Raw genomic sequence first — 18,782 nt, 5'->3', positions numbered from 1 at the left:
CATGACACTTGGCCATTGTACTATTTGCAAATTGCAATTTGTGGGAAAAAAGTTCCCAAAAATATCAGGACTAATTAACTCATCTCTGCTCAAAATCCATCCAAATCACTTGTTTTACATAAACTCCATAAATGATGTCACTTTGTTAGGGGTAAGTCACTTAAGGCAATGATGAAAAGGGGGTCCCTTAAGGAAAAAGGATGGGAATCACTGATATATGACAAAGAAAAGCATCAAATCCACACATTGGAGAACTTTAGGACCAGAGATTGTTTGGCATCTTGGGTGAAACTTGACTGAAACATGTAATTAACTATAAGATGAGTTTAATCGTTCCTACAAATCAAATCTAACGTTACATCTATTTTTTCAGTGAGATAAGGAAACCTGATAAAAGAGACAACTTCAATGTGAGAAGTAACGCTAATGTTACAACATGAGGCTAGATATTTCTTTGAGAGCTAACTAACGTTCGTTAACTGGCGGAGGCCGGTTTGAACTGGCCGTGTTACCTTTTGTAATCTTCCCTGTGGTCGTTGTCTTTCCCACCATGTGGATGAGGTGACAAGGATAAACCGGTTCATACGTGGATGGGAGGCCGGTTTCAGCTGGCTGCGTTGCCATAGTAACGAGCTCTCTATAAATACTCTCGGGTTCCTTTGCCGGCTTCCACAGCAGTCATAGCCCAGTGAGAGAGGCGGCACTCCGGCACTCCTGCAGCGGACTTCATTGTGAGGGAACTGCTGTTTTTTTTTTAATCCTAGCATCGGGTCTAATGGACAAACTCTTTGTAAATGCTTTTTAAGGTAAGACTTTTCCATTTTGTATTACTAAGAGCGTCACGCTTTAGCTTACTTAAATGCTTGTCAATTGACGGTAGCAAATGTTAGCTAGCAGGCTCATTCGGTTATGGCGGCTTAAAATGGACAATGAACCAGGAACTTAAGTTAGTAGGGCAGGGTATTCTAACTATTTCACCGTAACCATAGCGTCAATTTGATTTAAAATGGAATCGTTCTGGGTTTATGTTCCTAACGCTACGTGGCCGGTGTGTCAGGCGGCAACCATTCTGTAGAAACTACTAAATCGACATAACGTTTGCTGGCGGTGGCAACTTTTTTTCGGGCTATAGACTTCGGTGATGTGGTGTTACACTAATCAAATGTTCGAATTGCCTGTGTAAAGTAGAATAAACCACGTTAACGTAAATGTTAAATTGCCTCATGGCATGAAGAGCTGTAACGGAACCGGCATGTCCGTGCTTGCGTCACTTGTTAGTCACTGATTGGTTAATTTTGATGCCGTTATTTGCGTCAAAGGCGGGTCTTCGTGTAATTGGGTTAAATGTGCTCTGGGCGGGCCTTAAACACTTCGTAGTTTCAGTGACTTTTTTTTGTGTGCAAATGGTGTCAAGTTGTCATGCCATAGTAATAAAATGGAGCGCTATTAGGACGAGACTAGCTGCGTATGTGTTGCGCAGTCTTGTCAGTTTCAAGTCGATCATAATGGGTTTAATGGAATATTCTTTAAGTTTGTGTTAAATTTAGAAATATACTATTCTGAATTTATAGCAATTCACACGCATTTGTATTGAATTTATTGAGCTTTAAAACCACTACTAACTATACTAAGTTGAGTCATAGATAGTTCTGTTAATTTCCTGACTTACCCTTTCCCCTTGAGAATCCAGTTTTTGTTAAATACTGTTAACTCTCTTTACAGAATACTCACTCTAGGAGAAGACACACTGGCTACTCAGCAGGCCCTGGCATTGAGTCTTATTTGAAAGGATTCAATTTCACTGGTGAACCACCTTGGCTTCTCTGCACCTGAGTAACAGCAACACTAAGTTCCATCTCTTTCATATTCAAGTAAGTGTCCCACTTTCTGTCTGCAGTTTGATTAAATTCTGCATTGTCATCTTGTAGAGATAATACTGTAACAAAATTGTAATTTAGTCAAGTATCCTGCTCTGAGAATTGCTCACACTTGCACTTTTCAAGTCTTTCCCATGAGTAGGGAATAAAATAGACTTTAGTAGGATACAAAAGACACTGTGTTCTCAAAGCTGAATGCAATCTCAATATGTCTTCCCCTCCCTCTTCCAGTTTACTAGCAACCAATCAAAAGGACGTTTTGTGACCATGAACACTGCCACTCCCACTGAGTTTGAATTCTCTTTCCTGGAGGAGGGTTTCTCTGCCAGAGACATTGTTGAGCAGAAGATAAATGAGTCATCCATGACGGTAAGTGTCCTGTGCTGACATTGTTTAGGGAATACACAGAAGGGCCCATTTGTTATGTGGTGAATGCCAATAGGATGCAACTGAGACGCAAGCTATTTAACTGAAATCCTACACTACAGCCTTGTCTGTCATATTAGTGCTATTTGCAGTGCATCATGTAATATTCTATACTGGAAAAATGCTTTTGTTAAACGCATATAACCTTTTTCCATCCTATTACAGGATGACCGGGATGCCTTCTATGTCTGCGACTTGGGAGATGTGCTGAAGAAACAGCTGCGCTGGGCAAGGGCTCTGCCTCGCGTCACTCCTTTCTATGCTGTCAAATGCAATGACAGTCGGGCTGTAGTTATGACACTGGCCTCCCTGGGAACTGGCTTTGACTGTGCAAGCAAGGTGGGTGTTGGAAAATTTCCATGGCACTAGATGGTCTCAGAATGACAATACAAAGCTCTCTTGATGATTAGATGAAATTGCATTGGCAGCTCGTGTTTTTAAATGTTGGCATTGTCCCCCTCTAGATGGAGATTCAGCTGGTTCAGTCTCTGGGAGTGGATCCAAGCAGAATCATCTATGCCAACCCCTGCAAGCAAGTTTCTCAGATCAAGTATGCGTCTGCCCATGGGGTCCAGATGATGACCTTTGATAGTGAGGTGGAACTCATGAAAGTGGCCCGCTGTCATGACAATGCCAAGTAAGAATTAAATTCCTTAATAAGAAAGCTGTGGTGGTATTTTCTTTATCTGCCTTCAGTCCATGCATTTCCCTTCACTAACTCTGTTTCTGCTGTGCTCAGGCTGGTGCTGCGTATTGCCACAGACGACTCAAAGGCAGTGTGTCGCCTCAGTGTGAAGTTTGGGGCCCCACTCAAAGCTTGTCGAGGACTTCTGGAGCGGGCTAAAGAACTGGGGCTGGATGTAATCGGTGTCAGCTTCCATGTTGGCAGTGGCTGCACTGATCCCGAGACCTACGCCCAGGCTATCGCTGATGCCCGCTGTGTCTTTGATATGGGGGTGAGTTGTTATAGAATTGCATATGAATCAGAATCAGAAATACTTTAATAATCCCCGTGGGGAAATTACAACTGATGTGTAGATTTTTACTTAGAAAACTTAACACAATTTTGTGCCCTCTAGGATGAGCTGGGCTTCAACATGGACCTGTTGGATATCGGAGGTGGTTTCCCTGGTTCAGATGATTCTGTACTCCAGTTTGAAGAGGTATGTTTTATTGGTTTGTGGCATTTTATAGGCTGAATATTTGTTTATTTTAGAAAACTGTTTTATTATTCTGATATTTACCTGTGGATACTTTCTTCCTTTGCTAGATCACAGCAGTAATTACCCCAGCTCTGGACAAGTATTTCCCTGCGGACACTGGTATTAGGGTCATTGCTGAGCCAGGGCGCTTTTATGTGGCGTCTGCTTACACACTGGTTGTCAACGTCATTGCCAAGAAGGTCATCATGGATGACGAGTCAGCCTCTGACGGTAACTGCCTTGATTTAAAGAGACTGAATTAGAAAAGAATTTATTCTGCAATCAGATTTGTAACATTTCTCAGTAGTAAAATGATTTATGCTTCCTTCACAGAGGAAGACGAAGGGACCAATGATAGGACTCTGATGTACTACGTCAACGATGGAGTGTACGGATCCTTCAACTGTATTCTCTATGACCATGCTCACTGTTTGCCAACACTGCACAAGGTAAGTGAAGTTATGGGATTGAAATGGAAACCAAGTTTCTGGTCATATAAATGTTTCAGTGAATGGTGAAACAAATGGTTAACTCTTCTGTGTTTGTTTCTCCACCTCTTATTACTCATAGAAGCCAAAGCCAGATGAGGTCATGTATCCCTGCAGTATTTGGGGCCCAACATGTGACGGCCTTGATCGCATTGTTGAGCAGTGTTTCCTGCCTGACCTGCAGGTGGGCGACTGGCTTGTCTTTGAGAACATGGGTGCCTACACCGTGGCCGCCTCCTCCACCTTTAACGGATTCCAGAGACCTGACATCTACTATGTCATGTCCCGCCCTGCCTGGTGAGTAAATGCCACAGGATCTGAAAGCGGTCGTCTGTAATGGATTACTTTCTGGTGTATGATCATGCAAGTTTGTGTTCCTAGGCAATCTTAACTTTTATCGCCATTGTTTTCTGCAGGCAACAAGTGCAGCAGATCTGTTCCCAGGGCATGCCAGCTCCTGTGGAGGAGTCTTGCCTGTTCGAAGTGCCAGCCTGCTGTGGCCGAGAGAGCAGCTTGGAGATGCCCACGAAGGCCTGCCAGGCCAATGTGGTTTAAACTCGTACTGTACATTACGGCAGTGTTCTCGCATCCTCTGTATTTGTTTTTTTTTCTTCACCCCAAATCTGCGTGAAATTTCAAGGCCAGTTACTTGACAGGAGAATGAGAGGGACATTTTGTGCAAATTTCTGCGTTCTGTATGGAAGCTGGGGATCAACCCTCAATGAAATGAGGCTGAATCACACTCTGAGTGTCTCTGTGTGTTCCAGGCAGTGTGACAGGGCAACTCTGTACTTGAACTTGTTGCTGCAGTCTTCCTGTCCTAATTTGGGGGAACTGACTGTAGTTGATGAAGAACCTATTTACTGAACTGGAGTAGTGTAGGGAGAGGAACTTGTTGCTTGAAAAAAATCACAACTACTTTTTACTGACTGTAGCAGCAGTCCCAAGAGGTGAAGGGTTTCCAGTGCTATTCCTTTTATAATATAAAAGTATAGTAGAAGATTGCTTCCAGCGTAAGCAATCACCAGTGCTAACTGACCTGCAAAATGTAAAGGGTTGGTTTATTAAATTGCTGATCATTAAAGCCCTGTTAACAGCTGAAGTCACATCCCTAGCTAGTAACTCGCAAAGAGGTGGTTGGAAGGGTGATTTAATTCCTCAAAAATGGCTGCTATGTATTTATATTTCCCATGATCTCCACTTCTATACAGGACCTGCCAAGTGTTAGTCCTAAAGATGTTTGTTTTTTGTTTTTTTTACTGGCAATCATAATCTAGCTATATTCAGTGTTTTTGTGTTCTGTAAATGATCTGATCTTTGATCTTCCCATCCAAAACAAAATATGCATAGCTACAAACATGGCACACAATTACCACCAGGCAAATGCAAGTGACTGGTAGGTTTGTTTCACTCACCAGCCAAAACTCAATGGTAATCTGAGTCAAAGGAAATGCATACATGCATCACATCCTGCATATCAGAACACCACACAGTGCATCTCTGTGCTAATATGGCTGCAGCATATGAAACTACTTGTCAGACGCCAATATATTTACATACACTAAACAGACCTTTCCATTACCCACGTCAAGCATGTAATCCTTGTATTTGTCTGGTGACCCAGACAAATGCAGAAACGCATCTTCAAGATTAACACTTAAAACACAGGGACTCAAGAAGCACACTGCACCTCTCCTCTTCTCCTTATTTTATCTTTTTTTTTTTTTTTTGTAACTTGTAGAAGATAAGAAGTCTGTTCGAGACAAGAAGCCATGTTTAACCATACATTTGAAATGGATACGAAAGAGACGGGACTGCAAAATCATAATGCTTTCCTATGGAAACTTTTTGAAGTTTTGTATTTTTTTAATAAATAAAACATTAGGTGCAGAGCCGAATTATGGATGTTGTGTGTTTTTTAATGTCCCATATGTACAAAATGCTTTGGAGTACTTGTATAGGCAGTATTAGTACTCAGAAAGCTATTAACGGGATGTTGCAAGAGTCCCATCTAGTGGTTGCAGAGGGAACTGTTTTAAACCAGTGTAACATTCTCAGCTTTGCATATGCAGAGTTTTCAATAACAATTGCAATTATTAGTAGGTCCAAAGAAAGTTAGTTGCCAACTATTTTGATAACCAAGTAATTATATCTTTTTTCAACCCAAAATGTCAAACATCAGCTTGCTCCTGCTTCTTTAATGAAAGGATTTGCTGCTTTTAGTCATTGTAAATCAAGAGTCTTTGTGTTTTGGGAAATTGTGAAGTTTTTTCCACATTTTTTGACATTTTATAGACTAAACGATGAATCGATTAATGGTGAAAAATAATTAGCAGATTAATCAAATAGCTGTGACATTAATTTTCTTTCTTTTCACCGTTATCTGCCTTTCAACTCAAAACTGCTTCACACACGCAATCTAATTGATTTTGCATGTCAGCTTAGAATCAACCCTGAAATACGCCCCTTTACTCAAATGGCACTCATGCACCAAATGTGGTTTAAAAGAACGTCTTTAAACAGAATGTAAATCATCCCTCTAGTCTTACCTGACCTTTAAAGATTCCACACAACGCAACAACTGGATTATATAAGATGCTTAATCTTCAAGATAACTAATAAACTTTGTTCCAGAGACTAAGTTTCTATTAAAACTGTTACCATCAGTTAACCTTAAGAGTAAATGTAGTGTTGTTTTCCACTGTGGAGCAGATTAATTGTCTATACAATGAACATGCCATGGACCAAATGTTCAAGGTACACAGGAGGAGAAGGACTGCAGGATTCACACAGAAAAGCAAAGTTTATTCATTGACAGTATATAGCCCTTTATGGTGAAACATCTGTTGTGTGTACATTGTATATACAATGGCAGTGAACCACGTCTTTCCTCCTAATCAGAGAAGGCTTCTTGCTGTAGCTTCATATGTAATGGACAGCTATGACAGGGGAAAGCGAATACACGTATTTCCCAAAATGTTGAACTTTTTCTGCAGGGAGTTACCCAAGGTTCACAGTGATGTGGTGTTAAACAACGTCGCTATCAGGGGAAATCCTGAAGTGTTAAAATAATGGCAAACAAACATGGGAGGAGTAACGAGAAAAAGACGCGTGTGATGCTGTTTGGACAAAAATGAGTAAATTGATTATTTGACACATCTCGTCCACTCTGTAAGATGGTCAAATCAGGCAGACGGTCCCTTAAGTGCCCTTGCCATGAAGAAAGTAAATAAATATGAAATAAAAAGTCTCATAATTGTAGCTTATATGTTTAGCATCATAAAGGTAAAATGATATGATAATATAATATAATTGTAATAATACACTTTATCTATACAGTGCTTTTCAAAAACAAAGTTACAAAGTGCTTTACATGGTTGAACCAGCATTGGAACATTTCAGCACTGAGGTAACTAAATCAAGATCATACAGAAATAAAATGAAGTAAAACCCCAACCAGTAAAGATATATTCTAACAATAAAACAGGACAGATTTGTTGGTAATAAAGTGGTGTGCTAGGATGAATAAATCTCTTTCTGAGATTATGTTTCGAAATATGTCTTTTAAACAGCCGCTCACACTCAAGCACTTATCTAAGTCTGTGGTGTTGGGCAAGAGAGACACAGTGGCTGTGAATTCACCACAGGAGGAGAGATTTTAGTGTGGCTAATTGTTACCGATCACCCGCACAGAATTTATAAATGTACATGCGAGGTCATGATTTGATCACAGCCATGTTTTTCTGCTCATAATGCTTCCTGATGTTTTCGGTGATGGCGTTCTGATTATTAATCTCTTTCTTGAACACCATGATGTAACACTTTGGGGCCAAGTGACAGCAGAGGATGCTGTAGCTAGAAATTAGAATGGCTGCACCTTCAATGCCGCGTTTGTACTTCCCAATCAAACTGATATAAATCGGGATTAAGAGGATCCAAATGATTAAAAACAGCATCATACTGGTGGTGATTAAACGTGCATTTTTATACAAATCTGGCAACTTGTTACCTTTGAATGCAAACAGTAAACAGCTGACGGCCAAGAAACCATTGTAGCCTAACATGGCTATGAAGAACTTGTCATTGCCTTTGTCACACTGCAACATGATGGCCTTGTTTAATGTCTCGTTATCAGGAAATGGGGGATTAAAGTGCAGCCATGATACACAAATGGCCAACTGGACCCCAAAGACTATGGTCACCACAGCCACCGGCCGATTGAGCTTCTTCATCCAGGACCCTATCTTAGGATCAAAGTTGAAGCCCACTAAGATTTGGAAGAGGTTGGCCAGAATGCAGGCCATACAGAGGGACTGGCCTAGGCCAAAAACAGGCAGGCCTAACATGCAGGTAACCCTAGTGGGCTTTCCTGTGAAGGTAAAGATAACACAGAAGCAGGCGAGCAAGGAAAAAAGCTCCAAGAAACACAAGTAGCCTCCAACAGCCTTCACAATGGGAGTGCTATGATACATTGTAAACAAAATAGCGAACACAAAGGTAGCAATTATCCCAAAGACTCCCAAGCAACTCAAAATGATAACAAAGGGATCTTCCCACTGTAGGAATTCAACTGTTTTGTTCAAACACTTATCCCTCTGTGGAGATGAAAACTCAGCTTGACTGCAGCGTTGACACTCCTCACCTGTGGGAGTACACAAAGAAATGTAAATTTTATATTGTTGCATATTCATCATGACCAATACCCTGCTTTGAGAAGAATCGTGTGAGAAATACATAGACAAAGACAAAAAACATTTTGTTTTGCATAAAGAAGGAAGTACCAAGCCACCGCACTAACTCAACCTCACAGTACAGCAGTGTGACAGTAATGTTCTACAGTATTTGCATATAAATGCAAAACTTCCTCAGACATTTGGGAAAACAAGACTGTCCTCAATTAGAATTATACTGAATAGTATGTTTGGTATGCTACTCATGCACAAGCAGCAACTCTGTGCTTGGCAAATGAAGCCAACACCAAGTAACAAAACCTGCAGTTCCTCTAATGGAAACTTGAGGCTGGCTACAGAAGTGAGTCCATTTCCATAAGGCCCGGTACTAAAACCAGAAAGAAGCTGGAATGCTTGGTAAACAGGACATGCCATTTGTAATGTTTACCATATCTTTGGCAATTGCTAATTCAACTCTTAATGTGGTATTTGGGCAATGTAATATATAATGTAAATTATTGTTACATATTAGCTTATATCAGCGTGGAGTCAAGACATGTTTTCTGTGTCAAGGTATGATCCAGAGCCCAATCATTTGCGTACAGTTTGTTTGGATAAATAAATAAAGATAAAATATTTGATGCTATATATTCACACAGCCCTTACAGCAGACACAGAGAATAAATACATAATATAAACCATACATCTAGAGTCCCCAGTCGTCTAACATCACAATTTGGCCCTTATGAAAGTCGTTCAAATCCTCACGCTGCCCATTTTTCCTGCTTCTAACACATCAACTTGAGGACAAACTGTTCACTTACTGCCTAATATATCCCACCCANNCAGTGTTATTCACTTCACCTGTCCGTGCTCATAATGTTATGGCTGATTGTGGTATGGAATATATATATACATTCACACAGCACTGTGATGTGATGATATTCTCATTTATGTATCTGTAGTAGTACAGATCCCCTTAGTAGACAGGATGATATAGGAAGGGAAGGAAACTGTTGAGTTGAGATGAGATGACTGTTGGTCATCTTGCTAGAGATTAATAATAAAACACTTACCATTTCCAGCAGAAAACTCCCCGTCTGCACATGGAACACAATCTTTGCAGCACTTTTTGCTTTGCATTTTCAACTCCTGCCCTGGTGCACACGTTTTGGAGCAGTTGTAAACAGTCACCTTTTAAAGACAAAACAGAATGAGTGCGACATGATACACATGAATTATTTTGAGAAATAAATATGTGATGAACTGACCTCACCGTCACATTGCGCTTTCCAACAACATCAAATGGGATTATGATTTCTTCTCTATCTGGCCAGTATTCTCCAATACTTTCTATGCGTGTGGAATTAGTCATGTTCCAATACACAATATTATACCCTAAACTGGGGTCTCCTTTGTCATTAAAAAATATATGTGTGGTGTTCACAGTGAAGTTGACTTTCTTGATTTCCTTAAAAAGCTGTGGAGACAATCATTACATTTTGTTATTGTTGCTTTTACTGACATAAAACAGAAGACTTAAAAAGGCATTTTCAGTTTGATATTTTTGGAAATACCCTAATTTGGATTCTTGCAGAGTTTTAGATGAGAATATGGACTCAGCAGGAGTGCAAATAAGTGTATTTCCTGTTGGTTTAAAGACACATGCAATATCAATATGAAAAATATGTCAGAAAGATAACTCCTCTGTACCTCCAGGGCTGTAAATTTGCCGCTATGTTTACACTGCTGGTTGTCACACTTCAGCAAGTGTCTGAGACCCTCAACAATGACTTGAACAGCTAGGTAAACATTGTATAATTCATCCTGGTCAATGTTATCGGCCACACATCTTATGTCCTGACATTGCCCGGACCCGGGTTGGCTGTTTGTGGTAAAACAGGCACTTATGTTCTCATCAGGCCGATTAGAACAAAGTGGATAATGGGTCAGGTAATGTTCGAGAATGGCGTTAGTGGTTCCATTGAACGTTGACATGACATAGTCTTTGAAGCTAGGCACCTCGTTCATCTTAGAGATGAATCCAAAAACCTCCCCGGCCTTCTCAATGCCTTCCAGTTGGGAAACTTTTGTAGAGGTGGACCATGAATCACTTGCAATCCAAGTCCTGTTGAATGTCTGATTAATGGCTTCTTGCATGATGGGACGTACATTGGTGTCTTTGGTGAACATGATGATGGCCTCGGCAGAGGATCTATTAATTTTGCTCACCAGCTCATTCACCTTCGTAAGGTCTTCGTAAAAGTTACCAGGTAGGATGTCAATGAATTCAATGCAGATATTCTTTTTTTCACGGAAGATGTACACAAGGTTATCACTGCCATACTTCCCGTACTCATCATCACTTGCTACAATGGCCACGGATTTCCAATTAAACTTGCACACCAGCTCAGCAATGGCCCGTGTCTGATGCTCATCACTAGATATTGTTCGCAGAAAAGTGGGAAACTTCCACTTCCTGCTGAGGTGTTCACTTGTTGATGCATAACTAATCTGGAACAAACAGGAACAAATCATGAAACAACGTTTATATCTAGAGACACAAGAATGATATTTGTTACCATTATTGCATTAAATGTTACAGAATCTTAAATTAAAATAGGAATTCTGTCACAATCTTGTCATTAGCCTCAGACTACACAAAGGCATTCAAAATCTTTTTCATTTTCCACTGTAGTATTTGGGAAAGTATTAATGGGGAGAACAAACCTGGGTCACTGATGACAGAGCAATAACTCGTGCAATAGCTATTGATACTTCAGAATATCTTTCACCAATCACTGCCTTTGTTTGGGGTTCAGGTAAAGCAGATTGAAAGCTTGCAGGTATTAAACACCTCTGGGGGTCTGATTGGTTCTTCAGCAGCTGGAGCGTTGCTCTGATGGCAAAGTTGACATCTCCACAAGTGTCATAGATGTCATATCCTAGGGTGAAGTCAGGTAGAACCCTTGGTGTGCGCTTGTTTATTTCTCTGATGGTGTATATCATCACTTGAGTGTGTAGGAATGACCTGAAATCATACCTTCAAAAAAAAAAAGAGGACAGATCAAATTATTGAATATATTATAGTCACCTTAACAAATGAATATTGAAAGTGGCTTATTCAGGGTTCCCACATTTTGGGTTTCACTCTAAGAACAAATTTTCTTTCCACTTGCTCACAACAGCCATATAAATTGACAGTAGGCCTAGTATTTACACATTTTCCCAGTTTGTCCATGATGAAGTGTCTCAGATTCATTACAGGTAGGTGGTCAGTGTTTTTCTGCAGTGATTTGACATTTTTTTTCCTCTAACCCAGGTTTATGAAGGCAATCTGAGGCATCCAATAAAACATAGATTATTTCCAGTATATTTGGTCATTTTAATCAATTTCCAGACGTTTCCACAAACAAGTCTCTAAATATCTAGGTTTTCCAGGAAGCGTGGAACATCTGCTTATATTTGTAGGGTTTATTTTGCATTTTTAAAAGAAAATCAACTTCTACCATTTAGGCATGATAAATATGTGGAATCAAAAATGCCGATTTTCTCATGTGTAGCCACATCTTGACAGCTTCCACAGCCGATTTTGTGTTGCCACCTCTGACAGGAAAGATTCTGCAAGGCTTTTCCTTAACATACTAAATGTAGTCATTACTTATTAATGGGTTAATTGATTCATTTCAATGAGGTCATACTTACGCGCTACATTTAAGTGGCCCAGGCATTGTGCTCCTATTGGTTTCTCGGTGAACAGGGAAAAGTCCTCCAATGATGATGTCCCCAGGGGAGTATGCATGCAGAAGACCATTCTCTCCTGAACAAGGGCAGAATGCGCTCAGGATACTGACAAAAAGCAATAACAACATTGTGGATACACGGGGGTGAACACATGTATGCATTTGTTCCTCTCGCTCGAGTATGAACTAATACCTGAACAACACTTCTTATAAAACCAACCTTGTGGGAAGTCAAAGGATCATTTGCATTGGCAGACAGAACCTGTTATTTGATACAAAACACTTCCTATTCCCAACACATCTCTGAAATAATTGGCACGAGAACTGGGAGGTGATTTGAATTGCTCATACAGGGGGCATCATTCACAGTTATGTAATTCATTATCAGTCTTCATGATCTCTAATCTTCAGACAGGGCAGGAATCTGATTCGGAAATGTGCAACTGCTAGACACAGTTTGCACTACAGCCCATGAGAGGGCAGCATGCTAACTGAGTATCTTGTGCCTTGAAATAGAGAGGATTATGTTCAAACTCACATATGCCATCATGGTAATTTGTTCAGTTAATGTAATTAGAGTAATATGCATATATATTATATTATTATATTTTTGCAAATCAATTCAGGCTTTCATAGCAAATATTTCTGCTAATTTATACATTTGTATTTATTTTTGTCAATGTGCAATTATATATTTTTACACCACGCCACTATCTACTGCTGTGACCTGTGTGGTGTTCTATATCAATCCCATCTGTATATAAAAAAAGCTGTAAATAGTTTATATACAACTTTTATTTAGTTTTCTCTATTTTTGTCTTATCTTGTATTTTTCAATTTTATAAAAAAAAAAGGTGCTGTAGCGAGTGAATTTCCCCAGTGTGGGATCAATTAAGATCTATCTTATCTTATCTTATCTCTTAAGAAAACTAAATAAAATTGTTATTGTTATTGTAATTGTTATTAGATTAGATTATTATTTAAGATTTAAACTGAACATAAGTTATATTCACAGAGCCTTTACTCTGTGATAAACAGCCTCGTCCTGCATTGGTAGCTGGAAGTTCAAACAACCAAAGAACTAAAAACACTGAATTGACTGTAACAGAACAAAACAAAAACAACAACAAAAAAGACATGCTACAGACAGAGAATTGGTTTAAATTTCATTCAAATCCTTCCCGAGTTCACTGGTTCATTGTACAGTTTTGAATATAATATGGAATAGCCATAAAATACACATCACTTAGTCAGGGGTCATCACTTTACTCAATAAATGATGATGAAAAGGGGTCACATAGGGAAAAGGGTTGTGGACCACTGCATTAAGGTGTAAGCAGCATTTTAATGTTTTATCTGGTCTATGTGGAGCTACTGTTAGCTACTTGCATAACAATGCATGTATTTTTTATAAGCTGATTATATTTTAGGTCAAAATCTTTATCTTTCAACAGTACAGTACTTGAGAAAACAGTTTTATTTCACCAATGATTATTGCCTTCAATGTTTGATTTAGGAGTAGTCTAGATAGTCTATGTAGTCTTATTTGGAAATGCACATTGTATTCTTTATTAAATAAATAATACAACATATAATATAATAATAGAAATGACTGTGAATGTAACTATAAATCCAGGACATTCTAGTTCAGACTACACTTTATAGAGAAGTGAGACCCTCACTTGTGCCCCCCTTCCCTCACTTCCTCCACATGTCTCTGGATTGGGCCTCCTGCTCCCCCACGCCTTGTGGGCCGTGGATCAGACCATATAAATAGTCAGCAGTGGTAGTGGGCCGAAGGACGGACGGAAAACAACTGTGCGCAGGCAACATGACTCCATCAGTGTGGGGACTGCTCTGTCTCACTGGCATCCTGGCATCGGGAACTCTGGGAAATCTCCCACAGTCTGGGTCACGCAACCGGAAGATTCACTCAATTAGTCCTTTAATCCCACGAGTGTCCCCGCAAATCCCTTCGAGTGTCCATCAGCGCTCTGAAGACATCAAATCTATCGAACAAACCTCTGATGAACCACCAAGTGCTGAAACTTTCCAAGAGGTGCAGCTGGGTGGCTCCGCACCCCGAGGCTTCCAGCAGCAGGGTGCCCGGACAGGTGCCAACAACTACCTGACGCAGGAGACACGGACAACCGCCAGTGGAGGTTGGTCTGCAGATGCTGTGTGTCCTAATGTCCATCCACCTGCTGCGCATGCTGTGGATGTGCGCAATAACCCTCTAATGCAGTTTTACGCCATTTGGTGCAAACTTATAAACTTTAAAACTGCACCAATTATTAGTGAATGGCGCTCATGTATCACACAGTCGCAGAGCTAAGCATAAATAACCTGAAGACCCAGTGGCTGCTAACACTTGCTGCTGTTCTCAAGCTGCTTGCAGAATCCTTAAAGTCCATTCTAACCATATGGATGGAAGAAATAAATGAAAATAACTTACTTACTTTTCCATTACATAATGTTTTTGTCCTTTTGTAATACATAAGAAAAATATGAATGCTTTGTTGCCATTTTGTATGAAAATACATACATAATATGAGAAAGAATTATGAGTGATAATGAAAGGTTACATTTGGTTCATGTTGTACAAACTCAGCAAGGAAATATGTAATTTATAACTACAATGGTTGTTTTAATGAAGAAAAAGACGTGCAATATTGAATATATATTTTTTTTTCTTACATATGCTTAGTGGAGCCTTTTTGCATTCTGCAAATACCTCCAGAACAGCAGTAGCCTAAGTGTTGTTAAGGAGCCTTCCAAGTTTTTCAAAGATTGCTGGGTATTTATTTTTCAGTAAATAGGCTGCTTAGCTCTGTGACTTGAATGCATTGTTAATACATGAGAGGCACAAACTGGGCTCAATTAAAATTACACATTATTCTCCCATCATACTTGAAATATTATAATTATATTATATTGTACTATATATATATTAAAATATAATATATTGTATTTGTTATGAAGTTTTGACCAAATTATACAGCATAAATTAGGGAATATAATTTAGAGATGCACAATGAATCAAAATATTATTAAAATAGCTATATGGCCAAGGGCAATATCCAAATCACAGAAACGGCAATGTGTTTGATAAAGGTCAAATGTGGAACAAAACAGCATTATAATGAAGTACTGTAGTTCTGCAGAGATGGCCTACAAATTTGAGATGTAAGAAAACAGGTTTGTTTGGTACAGACCTCAACAAATGTCACATTGTCCTGATTTTAATAGTTTTTTCAGTTAAAATGAAACTTGTAATGCAAAAATGATTATTCCCACTAATGGTAAATCATATTGCAATTGTAATATCTGTCAAAATAATTAATCAATAAAATTATAATTTTTAATACCTTTAATACCATGTCATGCAGTCCTAATATAATTGCATCAGTAAATATGCATAACAGTAAAGTAAGTAACTGTATGATATATACTGTATGTCTTCAGCAACAGCCCAAAAAGTATGTAGTGCACGCTCTTTTTCCATCTGTCATATTCACACTGAAAGTCTGAAATTTAAGCCTTATTAAGCCAATAATCATATGCATGCCCGTCATCACATTTTGCTTGAGCTCAACCAAAGTAACCACTGCTCTAATGCTTTCCCCTCTGCCTCTTCCGTCTCCTGTGGCAAAGCTGGTGGCACTAATTCCAGGTTTTATCGCTATCAGCCCTCCCATCAGCAGCCGCCAAAGACAAGCCAGCCGCTCTCACAGCTGCAACACAAAGCCACACCATTTGTATCTCGTCAGCCTGCTCTCTCTACTCTACTCTCTAGTGGCTCTTCCGCATCTATGAGAACTGCCGCAGGTACTTAACCTTTGCCATTATTATCACTTGACACCCAAAAGACTGATGTGGAGCTGTGGACAGTCTTCTCTGGCAAATTTAAAAGTGTCATACACAATTCAAAATAAAGGTCACCACGTCCCCCTAACATATATGTGTCAGAAAGTTTGTTTCTCATTCATTGGGATGAAAACATTAATATTTTTCTGATACAGCTCCAGAAGAGGATGAAAATCACTGATTTTTTACAACTCATGGAGATGCCAATCTTACTGTAGTTTCATTAGAATATTATTTCCTTAAAGTAATGGTCATAGTGGTATTATTTGATGACTGGAGAAAAGGTTGATTAGTTGGGATTTCCCATTTAGAGCTTGTATTGAGTTCATAGTACATTGATGCTTAAAGGTACATCCCCTTTTACTTTTTAAATGATCAACTCTTAAAACACATCATTTGGAGACTTGGGGGCACTAATGAGGGCTATAATGACTTGAAGGTATGTATCTTTTAACACTACATTGTGATGGACCATTTAGATAATAAAAGCTAAATATTATTTACTTTGCTTATTACATGATGCTATATTTATGCATTTAGTATTTGAAAGTGATACATTAGCTGTTATGATATTAGTATTTATCTCTAGTCTCCTACAATTGTAGCACTTTATTTGCACTATTAGCATCTGGTACAGCTTTTTTGCTTCTGAATTGATTTAAATATATATTTAAGTGAATCTGCCAACCAGTCAGACCATGGTTTGAAGTGTGTGTGCTTTAGTGACTGTATGTGTGTGCAAGGATGTGAATGCATGTTATATCCATGTATATAGTCCACGAGATTTCCATTTTCATAAGTTGTGTGAGAGTTACTGTATCTTTAATCTCAAAACAAAGGAAAATACAATTTTAATTAATTCAGAACATTCTTTTTATTTTACAGCAACAAGGTCCAACTGCAGAAATCGTCCTATAGACTTGGTCTTCATCATAGACAGCTCCCGCAGTGTACGCCCTGCTGAGTTTGAGAAGGCCAAGGAGTTCCTGCAAGACATGGTGGACAGCTTGGAGATCGGCTCAGACACGACACGGGTCGGCCTCGTCAATTATGCCAGCACAGTGCAGATCGAGTTTATGCTGAAGACGTATGTTGAGAAGTCTGCCCTGAAGCAGGCGCTGGCTCGCGTCGAGCCCCTCGCTTCAGGCACCATGACAGGCATGGCCATCAAGACTGCCATGGAGAAAGCTTTCACGGGGGATGCAGGGGCCCGATCTACCTCCATGAACATTGCCAAAGTAGCCATCATAGTGACAGACGGCAGGCCCCAGGATAAGGTAGAGGAGGTATCAGCAGCCGCTCGGGCATCTGGCATCGAGATCTACGCAGTGGGAGTAGACCGAGCTGATATGATGTCCCTCCGCCTCATGGCCAGCCCCCCATATGATGACCATGTCTTCTATGTGGAAACCTATGGTGTCATAGAGAAGCTCACTTCCAAATTTAGAGAAACCTTGTGTGGTAAGGATGATGATAATGGGAGTGCGGATATTCCATTAGATGGCGGACTAAGCCTAGATGGCAGAAAAGACGGTAAAAATAATGATAGAGAAAACAACGGTATGTTCGATCCGTCCTTTAAATTTCACCTGTGATCATAATGGGCAGCACCATTCAGGGAATCTTCATTCTAAAGTCATTGGTCCTCTTCTTTGGTCTTAAGAACAAGCGCAAGGTAACCAATGATTTACCACACTTGTTGTGTTTGGATTTCCCACCAAAAGGTGTTCACTAACTGTTGCCATGCAGATGGTGATAATAAGTGAATGCAGTCAACATTAAACATGTACAATAAGTCACATACTAATCTACCTAAAGAAGAAGACACACCTCAGTTCACAACAAATTCTATAACCTTGAACACTTTAAAATGGTTGAAACCTGATATAATGCTGCCTTTACTTTTCACAGGGAGCGCGCTGCTCTTTGCACTCTGCGCTGCATCTTGTGCCCTATGCCATGTACCCTGCTCACTTACCTGAAGACGTGCTATGCTGCCTGGGTCCACAATTTGGGCTTTTGCTATCTCTGGCAGAACATTAACGGCAACTCATTCTGCACAACAAAAACTAAATTAGCTTGTGCTAAATCTGACTGAAATATATTTGAGTAAAAACCTTTAGATTTAAAGATGAAGAAAACATAAATTGCTCAATGTTACGGCATGTACAAAATTTCACATAAACATAATAATAATAATAATAATAATAAGTAGTAGACCCATTTAAATGAACAGTTCGCTTAAGATATACCCCTCATATCTGTCTGTTAATATGTCAGTTCAATATGAAGCTGGACCCAGTAGCCAGTTAGCTTAGCATAAATAATAGAAACAAGGTGGAAACAGCTAGCCTAGCTCTGTCAGAAAGTGATGGAGTTAGCTTAAACATGTTATATTTAATTTGTTTTATCAATACGATAACAAACAGGTTCAGTCAGCCAACTCGCATATTTAGATTTTGGCGTCTAGGCTCCGACCTCATCACTCCCCGCAGATATGTTTACATAG

At 39.5% G+C, this 18,782-nt stretch overlaps 3 protein-coding genes across 3 annotated transcripts in view; 2 read left to right on the top strand and 1 right to left on the bottom strand.

The window, feature by feature from the left end:
- The first annotated feature begins 671 nt into the window (after positions 1–671).
- On the top strand, positions 672–5,891 carry odc1 (ornithine decarboxylase 1). Its single transcript, XM_035674629.1, has 11 exons — positions 672–806; positions 1,723–1,871; positions 2,109–2,246; positions 2,469–2,642; positions 2,768–2,940; positions 3,043–3,259; positions 3,383–3,466; positions 3,574–3,736; positions 3,839–3,954; positions 4,076–4,290; positions 4,410–5,891. The coding sequence occupies exons 3-11, from the start codon at positions 2,145–2,147 to the stop codon at positions 4,546–4,548; spliced, it is 1,383 nt and encodes a 460-aa protein (XP_035530522.1). The 5' UTR covers positions 672–806; positions 1,723–1,871; positions 2,109–2,144; the 3' UTR covers positions 4,549–5,891.
- Positions 5,892–7,709: 1,818 nt separating this feature from the next.
- LOC118337174 (G-protein coupled receptor family C group 6 member A-like) lies at positions 7,710–11,672 on the bottom strand. Its single transcript, XM_035674083.1, has 4 exons — positions 11,394–11,672; positions 10,377–11,177; positions 9,740–9,857; positions 7,710–8,635 (listed from the first exon to the last, which is right to left on the bottom strand). Exons 1-4 carry the CDS (start codon positions 11,670–11,672, stop codon positions 7,710–7,712), a joined length of 2,124 nt encoding a protein of 707 aa, XP_035529976.1.
- Positions 11,673–14,237: 2,565 nt separating this feature from the next.
- The window catches only part of LOC118337468 (matrilin-3-like), a 16,900-nt gene continuing 12,355 nt past the window's right edge, over positions 14,238–18,782 (top strand). Inside the window, exons 1-3 of the mRNA XM_035674519.1 lie at positions 14,238–14,568; positions 16,061–16,234; positions 17,159–17,734. Of these exons, the coding sequence (XP_035530412.1) occupies positions 14,238–14,568; positions 16,061–16,234; positions 17,159–17,734 (1,081 nt within the window). The remainder of the gene's footprint in view (positions 14,569–16,060; positions 16,235–17,158; positions 17,735–18,782) is intronic.

The sequence above is a fragment of the Morone saxatilis genome, unplaced genomic scaffold, assembly GCF_004916995.1.
Source record: "Morone saxatilis isolate NCDOM2014 unplaced genomic scaffold, NCSU_SB_2.0 Contig3, whole genome shotgun sequence".
Taxonomy (NCBI): Eukaryota; Metazoa; Chordata; class Actinopteri; family Moronidae; genus Morone; species Morone saxatilis.
The sequence above is the reverse complement of the archived record's forward strand: the minus strand, read 5'-3'. Positions and strand labels throughout refer to the sequence as shown.

Coding starts and splice junctions, on each gene's coding strand:
- odc1 (XM_035674629.1), top strand. CDS start 2,145: ATGAACACTGCCACTCCCACTGAGTTTGAATTCTCTTTCCTGGAGGAG. Junction 3,737..3,838: donor TGACGAGTCAGCCTCTGACG/GTAACTGCCTTG, acceptor CTTCCTTCACAG/AGGAAGACGAAGGGACCAAT. Junction 3,955..4,075: donor GTTTGCCAACACTGCACAAG/GTAAGTGAAGTT, acceptor TATTACTCATAG/AAGCCAAAGCCAGATGAGGT.
- LOC118337174 (XM_035674083.1), bottom strand. CDS start 11,672: ATGATATACACCATCAGAGAAATAAACAAGCGCACACCAAGGGTTCTA. Junction 11,178..11,393: donor CTCTGTCATCAGTGACCCAG/GTTTGTTCTCCC, acceptor TGTTTGTTCCAG/ATTAGTTATGCATCAACAAG. Junction 8,636..9,739: donor GGAGTTTTCTGCTGGAAATG/GTAAGTGTTTTA, acceptor GTACTCCCACAG/GTGAGGAGTGTCAACGCTGC.